The sequence below is a fragment of the Malurus melanocephalus genome, unplaced genomic scaffold, assembly GCF_030028575.1.
Source record: "Malurus melanocephalus ecotype Western Australia unplaced genomic scaffold, MMel_1.1 scaffold_71, whole genome shotgun sequence".
In the NCBI taxonomy this organism is placed as follows: Eukaryota; Metazoa; Chordata; class Aves; order Passeriformes; family Maluridae; genus Malurus; species Malurus melanocephalus.
The window spans coordinates 1,175,357-1,199,937 of record NW_026623303.1 but is presented as its reverse complement, the minus strand read 5'-3'; the positions used below and the strand labels follow the sequence as shown (position 1 = coordinate 1,199,937).

Genomic DNA, 24,581 nt, shown 5'->3' with positions numbered 1-24,581 from the left:
ATAACAGCATTCAYGTATCAGCAGTTAACTTTTGGACAAACTAGCAAGCAGTAGTCCAGCAATGGGCTAATGTGTTTTATAAGACACAGGTTAATTCAAACCCTTTTTTAGGAAGTAACTGACACTTAATCAGCAATTGAATATATCACTCCCATATGCCAAAAAAATACCAAAAAGAATGCAAGAAATGCAAACAAGGGGTTAACTTAAAGAATGAACACTTTCTGATCAGGTTTCACTAGTTAAAAAAAGAGCAATAAACATAATCTAGGTGTTTTTTCAGAGCCTAGAAAGAAATCAGATTCTGACATGCCCAAATACTGTATTTCTATTCTTCTTGTTACTTCTACATATGCTTATAGGAAGCTATGAATGACACCTTAATAAGAAATTGGATGCTTTTTGAAAATTTTGTGTATCATAAAAACAGATTCACAAAGGTCTGATTAAAAAACAAGATTAGCATCTCCAGTATGGCATGCAATGTTTTGCTTTGCCATGAGGCTGGAAGACCAAATACCATCACTTAATTCTGAAATTCATATTGAAGTAGCACTAAAGGTACTTACTGGCTGAGGCTTGAGGTTGAATGCGAGGTATTCCTCCATTTGGCACTTGGAAGTTTGAGTCACTTCTGCTGTTTTTCACAGACTCAGCTTGGATGTTAGAAGTCCTGGACAAGTTTGGAAGACTACGCCTTAGTTTCTCTGTATGAAACAATACAAAGATACCACAATGTGTAGTCTGATGTTGGATAAAGGTCAGGTTGCAAACCCATAGCAGAACCCCAAATGCAAGTGACACAAAAATGTTAGCCACATAAAACTATACTGCAATTTAAAATTGGATTTTGTTACATTAAAGCTTCTCAAATCTATCACAAAATATTTATGTATCTAAAAAAGCAAGAATGTAAATTTTTCACCTATGGTGAAAAAGGTCAAGTATATTGTGTTTTGAAATTTGAAACATATCTGGATTGTGGTTCTCTGGGTTTTGTTGTACTATTATGAAAACTGAGCAGACAAACCTAACTGGTAGTTTTGCACAGTTTTCAAATTATTTACCTAGAAAGTTACAGCAAAATGCTTGCCTGAAGARTAAAAACACATAGTTGTTTGAGTAAATTTTTGAGACTGCCTTGTCCCATATCAGACCATTGCACAACAAGTAACAGCCTCCCACTTGGAAAGAATCTCTTCACACACAACATTCAAAATTATTGAAGTGTCCAGTTATGCTTCATCTTTCACATATGRCTTGACTTATCTACTCAGCTAACACCGGTTCTTCACGTGCCTTCTAATATTTGTACCACTGTTCACAGAATACAGAAAGATGCCATTAAATATTTCTCAAATCTAATGACATTCTGTGTATCTCCAACCCATGCAGAGCTGGGTTGATGACATACTTTGAATAGAAGACTGCAGATGCCTTGACAGGATGAGTGGCCAACCTGATTATGCAGATGGATGCAGGGAAGAAGTGTGTTAACCATGCACAAGCACTAAAGGTGAAAACCAAACTAAGTCCTCATTGGCTGAGTATTCCAACAACTGTACTTTCTGCATCAGCAGTTTGTATTGTTTTGCACTGCAGCTGGTACATCGTTGAACCCTGCCAACCAAATTTCCCTCCAACCATTCTAGACAAATAAAGTTTTAAAAAACCAACCAAAACAAACAAACAAAAGAAAAAACCTGAACARCTTATTTTGGCTGCTGCTGTATCAACTCTGAATACTCAAACAACAACCACTGCAAAATAATTCCTTGGAAGTGTTTCAAAAACACACGATTGCACACTCTATTTTGATCCTTCTGGTATGTGGGATACTAGCTTTTGGTACCTTTCCTGGGATATTTTCATTGCAGCACATCTAGCATGCATTCAGACTTTCATTTAACCCCAGAAATGAATGGGAAAGGAATTGTCAATTAAGTCAAAATATAATCGATTAGCTTTTGTGTTGTATATTTTCCTGAATACCTAAAATTTCCCCAAACCACTATYACTAGTCAAAGGAATTCTTAAATATCTAAATGTGTATTCTTCTAAGCTTAAGATCTCAYTTCCCAGATAAAAAATATATTTGTTGAAATGGGAATATGCTCACGAAATTTCATCCCAGTAAAAGGAGTTTCTGTCAGCTTGTTACCAGGAAAAAGTACATTCAAGAAGGAAAATTATATAATATTATATTATATTATTTTGTTCTATGCCAATACAGTATAATTGGATTGAATTTACTGAAAACTTTATTACACAGCAGCTTTCACAGCTTTGAGATATCTAAAATATCCAGCAAATACATGAGTTAAGCACTAATGTTTTTAAGACTATGAACAAAAAGTTTTAGAGTCTGTGTAACCAGAAGAAAGTATTCAGCTGCCTCCCAGGCTACAAGCATGAATAAATCGCCATGTTATTCTTATCTGACCACTGTTACTTTCCTCTGCATTTATTCTGCCATTTGCAAGACCTTACCCTACTAGTAAATGATAGTTTCTCTGCTTTATTTTAGTACATTTGCCTGCCAAATATAGACCCTCATCACTATGAAACTCAATTATACTCATTGACTGGATAACATCAGCAATAAATATAAGCCTATGAACTCATCTGAATATAAGGGTGCCCCAGCAGAAATTAAGCTTTGCTTGCTCTGCATTTTCTTCAGCAATTCAGAGATTAAACCATGATGTTACACAGGCACATAGTTATAAAACTGCACACTGACAAAACTCCCTTACAGAAACTACACAACTACTTGTGTAATGAATTTCGGACAGTTTTTTACCTTCACTTTTGACATGACTAGTTTGCAAATCTGTAGGATGGCCTTGAAGCGAAAGACGAGGTTGTTGTAAACGGCTAATCATAGGCTGTGGTGACACTCTGCTGTACTCTATGCTTCGAGCAGGTGATCGGGAGCGAGGTGAGTTTCTTGGAGATTGTTTCGGTGAAGGCCAGGGAGAACTGCGAGGTGAAGGTGAGAACCTGCTGACAGCAGGGTGCACTGTGTGGTGTGTGCCATCTTCTTCATCTTCTAAGCTCTGTGCATCAAGCTCCTGGTCGCTGAACGTGCCTCGCCGGGTAGAATTGCAAGAGGAGCCAGAGCTACGTCGAGAAGCTGTGGCAGCGTACTCTTGCCGCAGGCCTGGCAACAAGAAGAATGTTGTGTACTCACTTCCAGCCCACAAATGGTTCAAACCAGAGCCAGTGCACACACATAGCTGTACAGTTCCGAAACTCAAATTTGGCTCACCTTAACTCCTGTTATTYGAGGCATTAAATAAATTCACATTAATACCAAAAAGTCAGCTACCAGCTAATAATGACTTGAAACACRTCGGTGAGCCCATTCCTTTTCCTAATACAGCAATCATCATATGAGTATGTTGTGTACTTGTTCATCTCTTCTTCCAGGCTSGATACTAGCAACACAGGCTACACCRTCAATTTGTATGATGTAACATCCCATAATAATTAGAGCAGCCACAACGAAATGTCTCTTGCAATGTATTAGTAACTCTAACCAAAAAACCAACATGATAAGCCACTCATAGAGAAACTGGAGTTTTCAGATCAGTAGTCTCCAAAGTGTGGTGCCCACAACCCTGGGGACATGAAAGCCAATTCACTGGAAGAAAATTCAGAACAGCTAATATTTTTAAAACAATATTTATCTCATCTTTATCTCATACTTTTAAAAAWTATAATTTTGTGTATATTTGTGCATTTTTGTGTACATAATATATTAGAGTAATACATGTATATAGTTTATTTAAAAGTACTTAGTTTATTTAAAAGTATTTAGTTTATTTAAAAGGGCATTTGATTTTGGTTTTTTTCACTAATAAGGATACACAGTAATATAGTTTGGAGACCACCTAGTWAGACAACTGAAATTATTACCACTTTCTGCAGATTCAGAGGGACAAAAAGACAAGTCTTAACTAAAGCTACAATAAAAGAGAGACATGTATATAGGTGCTTCTCTTAACTATTCTTTGCCATATTGACTTTACATTTTGGAGATTATTTAAAATTTTTCTAAAGTGGTTTAAGCACTGATGTCAACACRACTGAATTATTTTGGGAACACACCTGTCTCCTGAGAAGAATGGTGGTAGGCAGTAGTCCATTCCAATAGTCATCATTTTAGCCAATACTGTATCTTAACAAATTCATACTCTCCAGCATTTTTTTGTCAATAATTCCTGAAGTTGCACAGCAACTTCCTTTCCTTAGCCTGGAGGCTGAAGTCCTTAACCAGCTTTCTTACCCTTTTTCCCATCTTGCTAAGCAAGTGCAACTGCAGTTATTCAACCAAAAAAAAAACCCAACTCCAGCAGCTCTACTTTGATTTCAAGGAAAAAACCCACTTACTTTCTTCCTGCATTCGTGCTAAAATTTGCACATCTGTAACATCATTTAATTTGTAATTAGACCCAATAGAGTCTTCATCCATCTCCGATGCACTTAATTCACTGTCCAGAGAGGACTGTGGACTTAGAGGAGGATTTCTATCTCCTGAAATTTTAAGATGACCTATGAAAGAAAATAAAGTAACAGGAATTGTTATTTAAAAAAAAAAAAAAAAAAAAAAAAAAAAAAAAAAAAAAAAAAAAAAGGTGAGCTGTGTTTTCTTACCTGGTAAAAGACACCACTGTGAAGAAACTGCTACTGAGACATTGATTTGACCGACCATGTGAAATATTTGATTGCAAACCTAGGCTCAAACTATAACTTACAAAAGCAGAGCTTAGCCATTACTTTCTAGAAACAGACCTTATAAAATAATTGCAACAGTGTCYAAACAGATCAGTGGCATATAATTTGGTGTATCAAACCATGTTTCAACTGCTATGAAGTTTGCAAAGCTCTACAAAAAAAAGCAACTGCATACCTGGTTCCATTTGTGCTTTCATTCTCACCTCTTTATACTAYCTTGCAAGATGTAAGTTTGACTTGCAATGCATATCTTTTTTAATGATAAGGACTTGCTGATCCAGTGAATATTAATTTACTTTGGAATGCYTGACATACACTTTATCTGAAAATACTACCCGCTTCATGTACACACGTTTGCTAAACTGCAATGTGGAAACTGTAACAAGGAATGCTCTTCTTGTTTGCCGCCTTCTAGCTGACACCCCATTGCCTGTTACATCCCTATTCCCCAGGCAGATACATCATTGTGGCACACAACCCAGAGCAGAGCTACAGAGATTAAAACAAAATTTGGGTAATGGCCCTGGTGCACTGCAGACTTCTATAAAAGTCCACAGTGAACTAGTGATTGCTGGATTATCAATGCCATGTTTCTACACCTTCCCTGTAAGATAACTTAGAGTATACACAGTAAGCCAACAGTCTGACTTCAGAGTAGAGGTATRGTCCCAACATCAATTTTTCTCATGCAAAAAGTCTACAGTGCAGAATAAAACTAGAAAACATTGCCAGATATTAATGTTTACATTGATGGCTGCCAAGTCTTATGGAAAGCTTAATTTAAATGCATGCTTCTTCCTTATATTTTACTGTTCATATCTCAGAGGTATTGATGGATACATTGCATACCAAATGTTTCAGTTAGTAAACAACAGGATAATTACACTGACTTCACAACCACCAGCCCCTAACCTCTGAACACCTACTATGGTACTTACATCCCTGTCAATTCCAGAAGCCATTACCTTGCAACTCCACAGAACAAACTCTATGTGCTTTGGTTTAACTGCTAATACAGCGATTTTTGGGACATGGACACTCAAATAAAACATTTTACATGCATCTCATGTCAGAAAGTACGTAAAAAGCCTTTCCAAAAAACTTAAATACTGCATGATGCACACATCCTACAAAAGACTGAAAAGTTACGGAGTATTTCTTACTCTAGTTTGATGCAAATATTGTCGATTTGAGCAGAGTTGTGAAAAGGAAAGGAGAAAAAAAGGGAAAGACCAAACACACACTTACCTGAGGTACCAGGAGGTATGAGCTGTTTCACTAAAGCAGATTTCACTGGTGTTGAGGAGGGAGAGTTGAAACCACTACTGTAGGGGCTACCAGTATTTGGACTATAGGAGCTTGCGTAACTGACTGCACTGAAAGGGCTGCTGTACAAACTCTGTCTCTTGAGAGCTATAGGAAAGAAGGGAAAAGTGATGAATTGTGCTGAATGAGTCAATGAAAAACAAATACTATATTATATCTTTGGTGTGATTTAATTACTATGCAGTTCAAAWAGAAAACTTCAGTCACAGAAGTTTTTCAACTGCTTTCTTCACTCCTAAGATAYAACCATAATGTGAAAAGAGTGGGAGAAGAGGGCAAGATGAGATAGTGACAAGTATTCTTGTATTAGTCAGACCTAAGATCACTACAACTGATGTCTTCGAGATGTGCAGCGTCGATGCTGGGAAGCAGGACAGTAGTAGATCAGTTACACTAAGATACATTCTATGCACAATTACATGCAAACCAGAACACACCACAAAGTCAAATATTCCAGAACTCTCAGACCTGTCTAGATCACACAATACTTCCACAATAACCCCAAGACTGGCACCACTAAACTAACCAAGATCACCTACAAAATTTCCCTAAGCATATGCTAAAATAAAAAAAAAAACATTAAGTAAGGCAAACACTTCTGTTTATATTTCTGGGTACCATGAACCTACCAGACTAAAGCAAAYTGACTGTAGGGATTATTTCCTCCTGTTAACCTTCTGTTCTAAAGACTTGGGATTTTTTGTCCATATGCTTCAACTTCATATGCAATATAAGATCTAAATTGGATACTCTCCTCTACCATTTACTGTAAATATTTCAACACTGAAGTATTTTCAGATTAATTTTAAACACTGGCGAATATTACCAGTGGTGAACAGTATGACACTGCAATTTCATTATTTGTCTGGTGTTTTATTTGTTTAGTTACTTAATGGACTATTTGTTCAAAAACGTACATTTTTAATATAACAGAAAATGGAATTTCGACASGGGTAATGGGATCCAAAGGCTATTTACACACTTTTACTGACAATCAGATCCTTCCCTGCTGAAAGTCTGTTTATACAGAAGAGTATAAAAGAACAAATTAAACTGCAAAACGTTAAGCTGAAAAAGCTAAAAATCCCAACTTGATGGTATGTAAATCTAGATTAGATTTAGTTGCAGCTCACCCAGCTGCAGAAGTAAGCTACTCAAAAATACTGCATGACATTTCTCTTAGTGAAAAAAGGCTTCAGTGAGTGCAGYAAGAATTAAGCTACTGATAGTAGTAGAAGGAAAAAAAAGGAACTGAACTCAAATTTCTTTACTAAAAATCATTGTTGCCTTGATATCAGAAGCCAAGAGACTACAGTTGCCTGAAATGCTGTTTTCAGCAGCAAAGCTTCAGCTTCTCCTCCCATCCCCTTTGCTCTTGGTCACTACACCCTCAAGTTGCCCACTGCAAACAATGGTGGGGCTGTGCTATTATCTGGCCTACTAAAGTACATTTAGGTTTAAAAAAATATCTAGAATATTTTAACTGATTGCATAATTTGATTAGTTTTTAGGAGCGCCCCTCAAAAAAACGTATCGTCCAATCTAACCAATGGCAGAATGTAGCACAGAGGCAAAAGCAGCAGATATTAAAGTTGACTTTGCAGTGAATTCCTAAAATTGYATCTCATGTAAAGATCCTTTCTAATCCAGTTAATATTACCAGTGTTTTAGTTAAAGTGAAAAGACAGATATGGAGGAAGGATGGAACATCTATATTCCAGCTTGCATTGCAAGTCTTAAACAATACGTGTTAATTTCAGAAATCAGTGAATTCACTAAATTCTAGCAAGTATTCATGAGGTATCTTCARTTTATTTTGAATGTCAAAAGGGAAATCTGCATTTTAGTACAAGTAAACAAAACCAGCAATTACAAGTCACTTTATTCTGGGTGATTATGATGAGGTCTTTAATATCAACTTCTTCTGGCATTCACAAAGTAACCCCAAAGTATCTATTCCAATTGAACCTTTGTTCTCACACACAAAAAAAATTTGTTTTCATCTCTTGCCGAAAATGTCATTAAATATCCCTAAAATGTAAGTCTGCATGGCAGTTCTTTTTTTTGCATTTATTACACAGACTAGTATTTTAAAATACAAAGCACAATAGAAATCAGAAAACAACTATACTACTGTATAGCCTTCAAAACAGGCTCTTTGTACACATCCATAATGATATCTGATCATACACAGATTTTTTTTTATGAAACTAAGCATGCTTTTGCTACATAGAAAAAGTTTGCTCTGGCACATGGTGAGACTTGCTACGTACAGTAGTCTTCATCCTAGCTAATGTGAACCTTCTTAAGCATTGTACACTTTCCCAGAGATAAAAAAGCTGGATTCAAACCATTTTTCTGGATCAGAATTCCTAAAGGTTTTCCAACAGGGACTTCTGTAACTCAGGAAGACATTATTGTTATTTTTACAAATAGACATAKAATCTTTAATGGGAGTGCCAGACAAAATCAGCAAATTAACTCATTTTTAACATTAAAATGACCCTAATATTAGATGAAGCACTAGCTTACAAAAGATTACACATTAGCTTTCAAAACATCAGAGGGGAGGGTTGATGATCAATGGTTTTATCTTAATGTAAATTTTCTTTTATAACATTCAGAAACAATGTGCAGCATCTTATTCCTTTCAGTTATCATTTTGTTGAAATGGTCATGAATCTCTCTTCTGCAGTAGAAAACAGGAAAAATTCAGTGCAGATTACACCTAAGGTTCCCTCTAGTCTGAACACACTTCCAACACTCAGCTGGAATTGCTCTGCAATTGTAAATCTGAACTAACTGCTGACAAGGCACTGTGCATCAGTAACTGCTCACAGTAGCATGGAACTCAGAGCTGTTCTTCCCTCCTTTATTATCTTGCAATAGCAAATATGATGGAAGAAGAAAATGTGAAATACAAGAGTGCATTTGAGACTGAAAAAGAGGAAAAAGAGATTAGATTAGAAACATGTAACAACAAGAACTAAGAACGTAAAAATAATCGATGCAAAAGAAGCACCAGCCAGGATTCAGAAAAGAAAGTTACACAAGTGTGAAAAGCCTTATCCATGCTTATCCATACTGGAATCTATGAACTAAACCAGTAGCAAGTAACAGGTTAAGGGATGTGTCCATGAGGTACAAGTAGGATATAAAATGCAAGTCACAAGATACTCCTGAAGTTGTGGAGTAGAAAACACATGCAAAKTTGCAAGAAATACTACTCGTTTTCTCCAGTGGAGCTCCCTGCTACAGTGTATCTGTAAAGGAGGCTGGCTGCTCTAAAGGACAACTTTCTATTCTGTTAAAAATTCATTTTTACATTCAATCTGCTCCCAGCATGTGCCRATCCACCAATTAGTATTTCCACCTATTACTATAAGTATATAGTACTATAGATTAATTGTGGTATTCTTGCAAGTATCACTGCCAGAAGCAAATTTTCAGGTCTAGGGAAAAAAAAAAAGGAAGTAAAGTTACCTAAACTCATTGTATGAATGATAAAACTTTCAAATGTGTCCATTTCATAGGGAAGCTTCCTGCTATCTGCTTCAGCTATGAATTTTTAAAGATACCCTAAAGGTAACAGAATTTGTGGTATTTCTGGAATACTTCTACTGACTTCTGAAAGAAGTTAAACCATCAACAGAATTAGCGAAATCAGCTTCTACCCAGTCTTAAATACTCAGTAGTATTCAGATTCCCAAACCTGTATCATTGTTCATAATAAACCTCTTTGGTCTAAGTGCTTTTCATTGTTTAGAATCTCAGCCTTTGCCTATACCAGGCATATATCATGATAACTGTTCAAGAAAATTTTTAATAAACATTTGTCCAGGCAGCATAAAAAAGCACAAGAAGTAGGGAAAGATCAAAGGTGACTCATACTGAAGGCACTTTCACCACTTTATTTTTTAACTTTTTATAAGAATAAAAAATGGATTCAAATTTTACTGACAACAATTTCAGTACAAACCAGAATAAAGATGGAATTACTCCAAACAGGACAAGGACAGGAAAAAAGTTACAGTCGAACTCATCAGAAAGTTTACATATAATCATGGAAAGGAGGTATCTCTTGGAAATACTCCTGGAACTGTGTGTTCATACACTCTTAGCTCAAGTCCAACCATTCTGCTAATTGCTGARGGTAACAGTTTAATATGTAGCAATAGCAGACTACAAAAAGATGGAAGGAGAATAGCTATTAATAAGAAGAAAATTAAATTGTCTTAGCACAATTTAAAAAACAGGCTCTAACAAAGAAATTAAAATAAAGCAAGAAACCAGATGGACAGAGAATTTTAATCAGACCTTCAGGTTTTTGTTGGTTTGACATACAAAAGGCTGGTAATGGAAAGATGGTGAACATAGACTTTCATTCCACAGGGTCAAACCTTCTCCAGTTCTGAATATAACCAACWAATTAGTGTTAAGGAAGAATCACGAACTCTAGATCATTTTAAATCTCACTATAACTAAATCTTAAGTTACTAGGTATGGGAAGAAAACAGATCAGTAGCATCTCCCAAAAGCATTCAAAAACTTAAGCTTCCCTTTCCTTAGATGAAGTAAGAGAGATAATCCAGCAGAAAACCAAGTTCCATGCTAACATACTGACAAGCACTTAGTAATTATCATAGCTTAATACAGGCTTCTRTTTTAAAAAAGGCAAGGAAACCTTCAAGTTAAAAGCCTTGTTTTTTTCTGAAAACATCTGACCAAACTATGCATGTATTATAAACTCTGAAATCATGACTCATGACCTAACGCCTTCTTTCATTTCATTCATCCAATCCAGAAAACGAGTAGGATTAATTACTATTTGAAAACCATAATGAAAGCTTCAGACACAAGTAATTGAGAGATGTCTTATTTCACAACCATCAGCTAATTTTGATGCTGTTTCAAAATAAATACATATAACCCAGTGGTTTTAGTATGCAAGAACTGACCTGACATTGTTTGTTCCAGTCTGTGGATCAGTGACTTTTTAGCACATTCAACGTCAGGACTTGGGTAATCCAATACCTGTCTGCACCAAACTAATGGACTGACACATTTTTGCACTGGATTCAGTTTCTTCTTTGGAGATGTATATAACCTGGAAAAGAGAAAAAAAAAGTATTTTATTGTCTGAGAACCAACAAAATGAGTGTATGATCAAGCATGMAATAAAATACCACAGAGTATGCTACTTTTATTTTCATTCTCTATCTACACTTTAGTACAATCCCAAAAGATAAAGAAAGCACAGATTTCACCCTAAAATTAACTTTTTTTGGACAGAGGGTAAGAGTGATAACATGGCTACCCAAGGACTTTGGACACATTAAGCATATGGAAAAATTCACTATATCACAAAAAGGTACAAGTAAGGATTAATCTTAGAAATCAAGCACTATGCAACAGAGAACTCTTGTCTTCCTAAACAAAGGAAGCAGTAAGCATCTCAGTAGCCAGGGAACAGCACTACAATACATAAAACACATCTGCTGTTTCACTAGCAATGAACAACAAACTATTATTATTTACTATTTCTATCCTAGTACCTGATCTTTTCTTTCTCTTTGAACGCAGAACAAAGGGACTATCTCTGTCCTAAGCTGGTTGTATATAGTCAAGCATTAGAAACAAATAAAGAAATAATGCACATTGGAGAGCAGAGARAAATAATGAGATCATATTGTTTTGCCAAACATGCTGAAGACTTTGCCTGTCAACATCTCCATTAATTAAYTTTAACATCAACATTCCATGACTGAAGCAAGTAGTGGTCCAGCTTAAAGACTCTAAAAATTTAGCTGAAAACATCTCCTCCTTCTACAGACAGATTAAAGGAAAAGCAATAACCAATCACAAACTCAAAACAGGGAACTTTAAGCCTTGTGTTRGACTAGAATCAAACTTGGAAATGTGGTTCAGCAAAAGACAACACAACTCTAACTAGAGCTTATGCATGTGTAGAAACAGCTAAATGAGTATTATTTCTAGGAGTAATGACAGGCTTCATATTGCAAGTGAGTATGACTATGTCACACAGTAACTCTGGAACATCTGACAGTCTAATCAGACATGGTTCTGTACAAAACACACAGCGAAAGTCGTTTTCTTTATGCCAATGACATTAGCAACAGAGAAGTTATTTCCAACAGCTKTCATCTCTATAAGATTATCTCATCTCTCCTCTGTAATTTACAACTTGAACTCTCTTTGTGTTATAATAACTTCTGGAGATTTTTGAAATGGTTATTACTACCATTAAGTTCACTTCTTACAAAAGCTTCCTAAGAAACATGTTTATAACCACCACTCACCCAAAACACTGATCTTTGTTAAGAGCAAGCTCCAAAAGACTCTTCCCTTTAACAGTAGAATTAGCAAACTATGCTTGGAAATCCAGGAGAGAAAATATTTATTAGCTGCCAGGTTTTAAAACAAAAATTAAGTTTTTTGTAACAATCCAAATAGTCATTGCCACTTACTATAGCTCAAGTGGTGTATGCTCTGGCCAATATCATGCAATCTGTCATAATTGATTTTGTAGAAATGCCTACAATCTTCACAGGCACTCAGCCCAAAGAAAAGCTAAAAGCCCAACACRTATTTATAGCTCTAAATATCCTTGAAAAGCACGAGAATCACTCAATTTTTACAGTTCTGTGTAAACAATGATCCCACTTTCTGTAATTAAGGTGACTAATCTCCATACCGTTAAAAGTGGTTTAACATTTATTATCTCTCTTAACATTTAAAATTTACTGTCTTTTTAGTATTTGCCTGTACTCTTTTCTGTCCTAAGCTATATTTATACTGTAYGAACAAGTGTCAAAGGCAACAAAGCCAAGACTTTCATCCAGGCCAGACTCACTCCTAGCTCTCTGGATAGCTGACATGCCTTGCTGTGTTTGAGAAGTTCCATGCACATTTGAAGTATTTACAGTAGTACCCAGTATAAAAGGCAAGAAATTGAAGTGTGTGTCCTCTTTGAGAAACTCACACAAAAAATGTTCTAATCAAAATTGCACCTGGTATGTTAAGCTTCAACACATTCTTTTCAGGAATTTTCCATTTTGCATTTGTTTCACAAGTAGTTTATTTACTGAAGCAATACAGGCTCACATAGCACCCTATTTTTCCACCTCCCTTTCTAACAAAATATACATTGCACACTGTCCCACCTCTTTCCAGTCATCTGCTTTCTTTCATCAGCCTTTGTTTCATAATTTAGACTTCAAGGAAAGACAGAACTTGAGAACGTATATTGTTCATGAAACTCCACTACCTCACACGTATATACATCAATGCAGTGACAAACAGCTTTTTTGGGCAGTTTCTTGCATTATAAAGCAGTGATCTTGATATCCCATCTGACAAAAACAGCTAATCTCAAGTTTTGMGACTGACTTAATTCTACTTGCTATGCCTAATTTGGATTTTGCAAAAACCAAAAGGACCAAGAGCAAGGCTATAAATCAGAGTGACACCCCTGTACCTCTTCCTCACTTCCCAACAGCAGGAAGGGAAAAAGAAGAGATATGATGCATGTACAAATAAACTTCACACAGCTAAGTCTTCTTTGTCAAACTACCATTTGACCCAAAAGCTTTAGCTCCCCCTTAGCTGAAGAGCCTTCAAGAAGAGATCCCATTTGAACCTGTCAATGCATWCTACAGCAATGTAACAGCACTGATTGGCAGCACAGCAGCTTCAAGACTGAAGATTACCAGAGTAACTTAATACATCTTTAACCACTATAAATCAACTCTCTCAAAACAGGAAGTTAAAAACGACTGAAGAAGCTGACAACTTACAGTTGCCACCCATACTACGAATGTTAACACACCAGAAACATATACTCAAATCTCTCCACAACAGAGTAAAGACTCCACAATTCAGTGACATAATGACAAGTAAAGGAAAATTATATATAAAAAGGGGTCGGGAGCTTTGATCTATTTTGAAACAACACTATAAAGACCAGACACCATGATTTGGCTGCAGCCATTAATATTTCCTTTCTTTGGCTCTCACTAGTTAACTATGCCACAGCAGCACCAACYTGAGGCTGAAACAGCCACGGGCTCTACTGATTAGTTCCAGGAAGATCTGCACAGAAAAGGGCAGAGCTTTTGCAGACAGACTGCTGTGACTACAAGCATATATGATGTCAGCCAAATGGGGCAAGCTGAAGCATGCTGCACTGGGACACAGCTGAGTCAGAAAAGGCTTTGAAGAAGAGGACACACCACTGCAGTAGAAGTGGAATATCTGTGTACATATTACTTCACCTGAGAAACACCTCTTACCGCATTAAAAAAAAAGAGGATAGTTGCCACAGGCATGAAACAAGAAGCCAAGATTCTAACTGGGGAAAAAAAAAAAAAAAAGGTCAAAATTTTGTATCAAAATCCTTCCATTGCTCAGTATAAGAGTGAGGGAAAACATTCAGACAAACATGAAGTCACAAATCTGAATTAGAAAGAAGATGGCATGTGGAAAGAACTTGTAGTAGAGCTTGTTTATTTTAGCTACATTGGCTTTAAGCAAAAACTGGTAGGTACAATAAAGGAAATTAAATGGGAGMACACAAAACATGATACAGACAAAAGCAGGATGAAAACCATGAAGATACGATGAAGACAAAAAGCTGAAATCCAAGGACAGATCATCAAGAAATTCCCCGTAAAATACAAGAAGGAAATTGCACAATGAAAAGCTACTGAAAATACATAAATCAGAAGACAATAATACTGGACAGTCTTAAAAACAGATAATTTAGAACACAACAGTGTTAATCTAAACTCTCTTAGAACAATGTAAAAGTTTCAGGAAATCCTATCTGAAGCAGCTTAAGTAAGTTAAAATTCAAGATGGATTTTGAATTGACAGGTTAAGATCTGAAAAGCACCTCTGTGTAAAAGAAAAATAAATACAAAAATTAAGTGACATCCCTGCATGTATGTGGCCCATAGAATTTCTCTTTCCTTTTCTCCCCATCCCACAAAGTTCTTGTGCTACAGCTGAAGCTGAGACACACATGGCGTAGCCTGTAATTATGACTTTTCAGGTCTGCTTCACAGAATGCTGCTAGTTCTGAGAGATGCACGAATTACAACAAATTCCAGTCTATGAATATAAACTCCAGGATATGAATTTTACAGAAATGCTTTGACAATCTCATTAAACCTTCATATTAAAGTGACACATCTCAGCGGCATGACGCAATTTTAAAGCAGAATTGAGAATGGGCAAGAGGTTCAAAGCGCAATTTGGAACACRACTAGCTTTCTGTATCCAACAATTAAAGATAGCTAGCTGTGCCCTGGCTAGTTTCTGGAAATTACTGCCATTATTCATTTCCTCATCCAAAAAAGCATGTTGGTGTCTGAAAGGAATGCTGTAAAATGGGAAAGCAGCCATCAAAAGCACCATCATGTAGCCTCCCTAAGAACTATCACACAAATTGTACAATTGTCCACTATTTGAGAAGCTTTTCATCAGAGATTTGTTAGAGCATATGTGCTCTAATGTAGCATTGTTGACACTCACAAAAAGTTGAGAAGTTCTGCGTCCTACTAAATATGTTCCAAAATAAAATTCTGCTTAATAACTATGCTTGAGGGCTCTATCAAGACCTATAAGTAGTTGAAATATGAATCATGCCTAAACAAGACACAATTTATATAGTAAATTTCAGGAATATCATTAAGATAGTAAAGGAAACTCATATCAAAGTTTTCATTATATCTAGGTATCAAGCACATTTAAAAGCTATAATAATCACAAAAGAAGTTAGAAATGGATATAGTTCTTCCTTAGGATTCTTCCTCCAATATAATTACAGCAGTGGGATTTCATTCAGGTGGAGCTCTATCCTAAAATAATCATGCTATACTTTACTAGCTCACTATGGCAAACCAGGATTCCAAAACAATGTTAGTGTTCAAGGGACATCAAGCAATATGAGATGGAATACAGATGACCATCATGTTATCTCAAATAGGCCCTTGGCCAACTAACGATAATGGATGGCTAGAACGGAAACTTACACTATTATAAACAGGTGCAAATTAGAAATAGCTSCTCAATGAGAGTGTGTATAACAGTAAAAGTATGTGCCTTCCATTTTAACTAGTCAGGATACACAACGAATCTGAGGTCTCAAAATCACTGAAACTATTACTTTGAACTATTAAGTTACTACAAAAATCCCAGCAAYAATTTCACTTTAAATACAAAATAACTGCCTTTTGTTTGTAAGTGAGGTCAGTCAACTGTCAGCTATTTTCACCCTACCAAGGAGACTTKATGCTGACATGAAAACATGGGTAAGTGCTAGGCTAGTTTTTATAGCACTGTCATTTAAAGAGGACAYAACTGTTCTGAAGTTCACTGAGCAATTACACGTACAAAATAGATACACAGCRAGCTCTATACTCTTTTATGCAGATGCTGCAAGTAAATTTTGAAGAAAAACACTGCATGTTTTGCTCACATTAAAAGAAAACTTCTCAGAAAGCTTAGGTGAGTGACCATGTAACAAGTTACCACAAAGGAAGTTACAGTAGATTCAAAGCCCATTAACTAATCTACAGTAATTGCCACGTGTGCACACTTATCTTGCAATAAACTAAAGACAGCTCTCTTTTTAAAAGCAGCATAGCAAGCCAYCCCGCACACTGTTATCCAGATGTCTTCAACGTGCTGCACATCCACACCCAACCCTACCCAGCAAGTCAAGCAAGGAGGAGCACACCACTTCTCTGAAGATTTCTCCATTCTGGTCTTCCCTCTGCCCTTTCGTCTTTTTAATTAATTACTAAGAAAAGACCCATTCAGATTGAAATTAGAARATAATTAAATTTGATCCAATCTGGTTCAAGAACAGCTAAATAGGAACAACCATAGAATAGATCACAAAAGTCACTGATGACTTGAGAAAATAACCAGCTGGCCTAAAGTAAAGTCTCCATGGGACTGTCTAGAGCTCAGTACAGGGTGCAAGTACAGATGTGCCCATCTGCAGCCTTCAGTACCCCATCAGGAAGAAACTTTCAGCACATTAAACAATATTCAGAAGCATATGGACAAGAAACTCACTCTAAAATCACTGAAATATTTTTAATAATTTATCACATAATTTGAAGATTGTCTCATGCTAAAATGTTTAAAACTTAAAGTATATCTGGATTTAATTAACCACAGAGAAGGCAAACAATCAAGCAAAAATATAAACAATCCCCAAGTTCACTAATACTGTAATGCTGTTTTAATAGCTAATGCTGCTATTGAAACAGCAGTGCCAAAGYTCCTTTGCTTTTTGATAGTAGTACTTTCCCCTTTTTCAACTTTACACTTCGCTTCTGTATACTTATCTAGACGCAAAGAACTGAAAGCTAAAAACGAGCTGATCAACTCTACAATGTAGACTTTAAAAACAYGTCACATTTCAGTATCTATTTCAATCACAGTATCAGGCGTTCTGTCTTAAATTCACAGCCACTAATCTCATGTGAACATTAGATGTAAAACAATATATTTTAACAGTTAAAACACTATTTCTTCTGCCATGACAAGGCCACAGAAAATTTCATAATGCAGTATGAAAATGTGTGTATTACACAAAACAGAGAAAAGAAAAATGATAATCAGCACCCTTTATAATCTATTATTGCCCACGGAAAGGTCCTTCTGAAATCAAAAGACAAAGCTACACTTCTGTATGTAGACAAGCAAAACAGGCAAGATGAATAATTTTTTAATGAACAAACCATAATTTAAATTTAGTTTGTTTCCACAAGARGTTTCCTCAGATGCTAAGTGGTCCTCGATTTTTACAGTGTATAATCCCATATTTTAAACAGGATTTTGGGTTAAGTAGTAGTGATCCAAATCCATTTGAACCTCAAAGAATTCATATGAGGCTTAAATTTCATAAAGTACATTCACCCTTTCAGTTGATTCAATTATTTTCTGAGTGACCTTGCATAACCATGGCCTGATGAGCAGGATCTTTATGAAACAGTTTAAGGGGAATCCACTTATTCACATTAACCACTCCTATCTTCAGAAGCTTGCTGCTTTTTGATTGCTCCACTAGCCCTGTAAAAATTTCCAATTTCATAAGAGCAATTACYTCCAATAACCAAAAGCATAAATACAAAGTCATCTTGCTTTCATAAGAAACAAAAAAAGGATTGGACAAATCAGTGTCTCAACAGTTGAATTAAAAGGTGTTTAGAAATTCCAGGAGCTTGATTTTAATTTTTATTAAGTACTTTGGAACAAAAAATCATCAATCTAGTCAAACTATGTTTTGCATTAACTGCATATTAAGCTACACCAGGAAAAGACAATTAAAAAACAACCATATTCATATTTTTATATGTATGAAAGTAAGTAAATTTTTACAATTCTTCTTTTTTTTGTTTTATGCATTTGTATCCCAATCAGTGTCCCATGTCTGAGAATGAAAATTAGTTGCTAACACATTCTAGCGTTATAGTTGTCAAAATATTAGTAAAGGAATGAAGACATGGAAAAGACTGCGTATAAGTTTTGTTATCTTTTGAGGACTAGAACTTGCATAGAAACATGATGGTGCCACAATAACTGGCAGCCAAACACCTGACACCAGCAAGGGCAGTGCTCAGTGAACCATGCGGCTGCCCCGTGAGTGCACAGAACTGCGTCAACAAAAACACACAGCACTTAATGCCACCACTGTCWCTATATGCTCTGTCAGGACATTAACTCACACTAAAGAGACCCATTATGTTGTCTACCATTTATGATTAATATATAAGCCAGTAATACCTATTGTCACTAGAATTTGTGACATTTACAAATTTGGCCATTCCACTCCAAACCTGCTGTGCAAATTTGCCATATTCCAGTTCCACCAAGGGCTATAAACCAATAGATGACAAGGCACACAATGAGAAGTAAGAGTAGCTGCCTTGCACAGATTCATCTTCTGGGAGATGATGCCTTGTGTTAATTTAGTGTTGGATGAGAGTAAACTTATGCTCTCATACTCCTCCAGTGGATCAGGCTGAATGTCAGGCAAATTACTCCTCCAAGGAAGTGCACACAGTCTCCTCCCTGAGCAACTAAAACATTGCTCATGCATGGAATCATTCCAGCGTTTTTAAAGGCGTTCCTAACTCTGAAAGACATTTTTGCTYGTTTTGTACATTTGTCTGCATATTTACTTCCAAAGACCTTCGTAGATGATCCTACAACCAGTTCTGCCGCAAGTCAGTTAGCCTGCGTTACACTTTTTGTCCCTTTCATGCTTTCCTTGCACTTCTCCGTTGACACTCTGTTGACACTGTGCTCCTCCCCACTATTTCTCATGCAGCTCTAAGGCTGCTCCTCAACAACTGTCATAGGAAACTTCAAAACGACAGCTGGAGAGAGCATGATGTTTGGAGAAAACAAGTCTTCTTGATTCTCAGTGGAAGCTCACCCAAGTGTAATAATGACAGGGCCAACAGCCACCTGCAGCTGTTTCGGCTGGAGCAGCAGGGCAAGCTGTCCATTTAGAACGAGGCACAACCTAAGGGAAACCGTGATCCTACATCATTAACAATAAATTAGAAGACCTAAGCGCAATACGTTAATGAGATGAAAAAGTGTTAYGTTTGTTGTCTTCACAGCTGGAAGAAATCGAGGCATAAAACACGAATGATGTATGTCTGAAGTCTAACAGTACCTGTGGGCTAATTCTGAGCTACCCTAGAAATTTCCCACAAGTTTCTCCACGCCTCCCTACCTCCTGAACTCGCGGAAACACTGCTGGCTGGTTTTGCGGCAGCACTGGAGCCCGGTCGGTGTCCGAGTGCCCCGCAGTAACGCTCCCACCACGGCCGARCAGCCGCGCACAGCCGCGGGCCTCCCGGGAGCTGCGACGTCGTGTGCAGCAAGCGAAACACCCTTCCCCGGCCGGCTTGGTTCGTCTCGCAGAGCTTATTAATCCCTCCACCCAGCCCACAGGTTGAGGCTGCCTCAGCACACAAAGCGCCGAGACCCCTTCCGATATCACGCCTGGAAACAACCCCTTCCTCCCAGGGAAGCGGGAACCGAGCCCTGCCCGCCTCCTCACCAGCCCGCCCCCGCCCCATCCCCACCCCGGCCGCCTCCTCACCAGCCGGTCTCATCCTCATCGCAGCCGGCCAGCCGCTCCAGCTCCTCCGGCCTGAGCACCGCCGCGTCGTCCAGGAGGCCATCGCCGCCGCCACCGCCCCCCTCGCCGCCAGGCTCCTCGAGGAGCGAGCGTCGGGCGGCGGCCCTGGGGCCGAGGGAGCGGCCGTCGGGCGACGGGGAGGCGGTGGGGGGCGGCGAAGAGGGCCCGGCGCTCGGCAGGCGCTTGGGGCTGGCGGGGGCGGCGGGCAGGGCGCCGTGGCGGCTGCGGAGCTGTTCATTCTGCTTCTCTAGCTTCTTCACCAGCTCCTGAAGCTTCCGCACCTCCGCGTCCGCGTTCACGCCCGAGCCGACGTCCTCCATGGCGGCCGCCCGCAAAGCGGCGGCTGCGCGGGGAGAGGCGGCCGTGCCGCCCCGTCTACGCGGCCGGGCGGCCGGCGGCGGGGCAGGGCCGGGGCGGGGCGCAGGACGCACATCCGCCGCCGCCGCCGCCATGTCACCGCCTCCCGGCCCGGCCGCCGGAACCGCCGCCCCTCGTGCCGCCCCCCTCTCCTCGGGTGGCCCTGCGGGCACGGCACTGTGCGGTGTGGCACGGAATGGCCCGGCCCGGAGTGKCCCGGCCCGGAATGCCCCGGTACGGAATGGCCCGGCACGGAGTGTCCCAGCCCGGAGTGGCGTACTATGGCGGCAGCTYGCCAACCCGTCACGGGAGTTGTGACTCAGCCACGCCGTCTGAGGGGCTCGTCCGGCACTGTCGATCTTGAGGGAGCGGCCTGGCCTGGGCTGGCCTCCCGTGTCTTGGGGAGGGACTGCATGTCCCAGACAGGAGTTATATGGGAAGCCCTGGAATACCTTCCAAAAATGTTAAAAACCTGTCAAGAATACAAAGTGTGCCCCTGGTCCAAGGCTTAGGCAGCGGTGTTGGGCCTGCTGTGTGTGACAGACATGTGRATTGAACATCTCTTGAGTTTTCATTTTGTTAAATCTTCCATTATTTAAAGATTGTGCTGACRTTGCCATCTATTGCAAAACTGACACGTTTAGGTTTAAGGCATTAGTGGGGCTTGGAGGTTTGTCAAAGAAGAAGAGAATGGTTGGAACGGACTACAGTGGTTGATCTGGTCCAACTTTCCTGCTCAGGCAGGGTCTTCCTAGAGCACRCAACCCAGGATTGAGTTCACTGGGCAACGTGTTCCAGTAGAGAAGTTCTTCCTCATATTCAGGTGGAACTTCTGTGCGTTGCTTTCTGCCCATGGCCTTTTTCCTGTTGCTTGGGAAGTTTTATGTCTTGTGACATACTGTCTCCAGATTTAATCATCTGCATTGTGGGGTGCTCTGCATACCTCTTCCCTGAGCCACTGAGGGGTGGTATCCTTAGTGYCATCCTTTCACACTTTTTTTTCCTCCTCCCAAGTTCCATCTACCCCACAGCTTCATATTGGAGCCTGCATTTGCTGGGGAGAAGAACACCAGTAAGTGGGCCTGCAGTGGAGGAGTCTGCRTGGGGTGACACTGCAGTGAGAAGTTTTTACCAGGCTTGGGGAGGGAAGGAGGAAAATGGGACTGAGGTGCTCAGACCTGTGTGAGAAGGAGCTCAGACTGTGTGAGGAGCTCAGATGTGCTGAGAAGGTGCAAAGCTTAGGGGCAGCAAATGCCCACATGATCTGAGTAGTGTTAGGTATGGTCCAAGGACTGCTGGCAGGTTGAGACTGCCAGGTGTGAATATACAGCATCCTTACAAGACTGGGTCACTTCCTTGCCATATACAGTACTCTCCCCTTGTATGTTCAAGGATTACATTCTCTGTATGTACAGCATTATTTGAGAGTTTATGCTGGGGTGGTTTTCCTCTTGTTACTGCAAGCTTCTCAACAGAATCCAGGCCTTTGCTCCATAAATGCAATGTATGTCATTGTTTTTCCAAAATAATAATCACCTTAAGTGGTTAATGGTATTAAAATATTATRGGGCTGGTATATTTTAACAAAGCAATTTAAATTACTCTTATGGTAATCTGTCTTTAGTATCTGCAAGTGAAACAAACTATTTATGAGCAGCAGGCTTTGCCACAGATTTTGTATAATTCTCACAGCTATAAAACTACTAAACAKTTTTGGCCCATGAACTGAGAACTTTGGCACTCTGCTCACTGACACCACGTAATAACCATCACAACTCCTTGGAGACTGCTCTGTAAACCAGTTTGTAAATCCAGCTCATTCATTTTATGTCTGTATAATATGGTACGAAGTCAAGTGCCTTAAGGGAATCTGAATATATTCTGTGAGAACAGTTAYTTTATCAGCAGTACTTGGAGTCTTCCAAAAGGCAAGGAAAACTGTTATATAAAGGTTTTTGACARTAAGGGTTTGTGACACTGACACTTKCAGTGATGCTGTTGGCAATTCAGTATTTGGTGGGTCTTAACCTATGCTTTTTCCAAGTTAGAWCATTTATAGCAGGACCACACAATATAAGATTCTTATTCTCCTTTAACTATCCTCAGACCAAATGGCAGTGGCACAAGAAACCCTCAGTCACTTGTATCAATCATACTTTTATAATAGCAGTAGGAGGAGCTTAATCCTTTCTATACTGAAACTACTGTGATCASCTACTGGTGGCTGGAGCTGGAAGTRGGACAGARTGTGAAGTGGGGCTGTGACAAAGGGCTCTGCCAGCAGATGTAGATAGGCAGTGCACAGAAGGACCAGGACCAGAAAGAGTCCCAGGCTCCCAGGAGCTGCTGCTGAAACTGCAGCTGTTCCTGGTGATTCTATCATGTTTAGGGGCCTCCTCTRTGATGTAATGGGGCAGCTCTGAGAGCTCTTTAGTGGTCAATGCCCTGCCAGCATCCTGCCTCTCTTCTGCTTCCGCTTCCTTCTCCCTTCCTTTCCCCCCAGTTCATTTTATGGTTTGTCTGTCCCCCAGATTTCCTACTCCAGCTTTCCAGTCCCCTCCTGATACCATTACTTTGCTGCCAGCCACTCCACTGTTTTATTTTTCTCCCCATACACTCCCTTCCAGGTGTATGTGGACAAAGGGGAAGAAAGTGAAAAAAAAAGTTTCAGAGCTACTGAATCATCTTCTGTTTTTACAAAGAGTAAGGGCAGCGGAGATGAACGAAGGGAGTAGCTGCTTAATAGTCACCACCATCTGTGCTTTGAACAGCAAGAACCATGATTCTGCTTTCTCATTCATTCTTGTGCTGCGAATGCCCTTCTCATTTTATGGGAATTGAGAAACAACAAGGCTTGGACCATAAGCCTCCTGTTAAATATCAGGCAATAACAGGCTCCCATGACCTTGGTTGTCAGATTCCAAGCTTGAACTGGCCAGATGTGAGACCACACCCAAGCAGAGGCCTTGAGTGATTATACACAAATAGTATTAATTGATAGTAATGCCACAAAAATGAAACCTTTCCACTGTGTCACAAGAGCAAGAGAAATTCCTCTGCATGTGAAATTAGATCTGTTACAGAGTTTCTTGTGAACAGCTGTGATTTGCACCCACGCTGTCTTTTCCCTTTCCTTGGAGAGGGAGGTGAAAAGCAGCCTTTCCACAGCAGTATTTTCCAGATCTCAGGACATTGCATGGGTGCTTCTCTTGTCTGACTTGGGGCAGGGTCTAAACTCATGAGATGAGAGGAAATGAGGAGCATTGTCTCCAAAGGAAAGGAAGTCTGAGCAAGACTCCCATGTTACTCAAATAATTCAATGTGCATCCCTCTGACAAGTGGTTCCTAGAAAAAAAGCCACCAGGCTTTGTATTTTGTTGAAACTGTTAGAATCTTATTGTCTTTGTATCTGTTGAAACTGTTAGAATCTTACTTTCAAACCTTGATTTCACTCGTCACCTGGGCGGACAATCCCTTGAGGGGAATAATACATGAAGATGAGCAGATGCATGGTGGGAAGTTAACATTTGTTGCAAATATTTAACTTGACACCTGGAAAACCGGACTGTTTTTTAAGCAGCTTTGTTTTTTTCTCCTGCAGAAGGGTTGTTGACTGCCAGACTTCTCAAAAGAGGTGTTCAGCGGGCCCACACGTTTGTGTTAGGCAGTGCTTAGCTCAGCCTTTCACAAAATATAAAATGCTGTTTATCATTACAATGTATGGTATGTGAAGACATTGAAAACAGAGTGGAAGGACTATGTTCCTGTCATAGTATGTCCCTTTCAGAATTAAAGTCAGAACTGTTCATCTAGTTCTGCTATTGTAACTCCAGTTATTTGTAAAAGGTATCTCTGAGTATATCAGGCTCRTGTTGTTGGTGAGACAACTTATTTAGCCTTTTAGATAGGACTTTGGAAACTTAAAAATGCAGTCAGTATTTCTGCACACRTCCTCAGTAACCGT

At 39.1% G+C, this 24,581-nt stretch overlaps 1 protein-coding gene across 2 annotated transcripts in view; it reads right to left on the bottom strand.

Moving 5' to 3' along the window:
- The window catches only part of SLAIN2 (SLAIN motif family member 2), a 35,179-nt gene extending 14,512 nt beyond the window's left edge, over positions 1-20,667 (bottom strand). The window contains exons 1-6 of one of the 2 annotated variants that reach the window (XM_057366768.1): positions 20,222-20,667; positions 11,025-11,173; positions 5,989-6,153; positions 4,396-4,557; positions 2,804-3,163; positions 570-707 (exon numbers count right to left, since the gene is read on the bottom strand). In XM_057366768.1, coding sequence (XP_057222751.1) covers positions 570-707; positions 2,804-3,163; positions 4,396-4,557; positions 5,989-6,153; positions 11,025-11,173; positions 20,222-20,580 — 1,333 coding nt within the window. In that variant the 5' untranslated portion in view covers positions 20,581-20,667. The remainder of the gene's footprint in view (positions 1-569; positions 708-2,803; positions 3,164-4,395; positions 4,558-5,988; positions 6,154-11,024; positions 11,174-20,221) is intronic. The other variant, XM_057366769.1, reaches the window with a different exon arrangement.
- Positions 20,668-24,581: the final 3,914 nt, after the last annotated feature.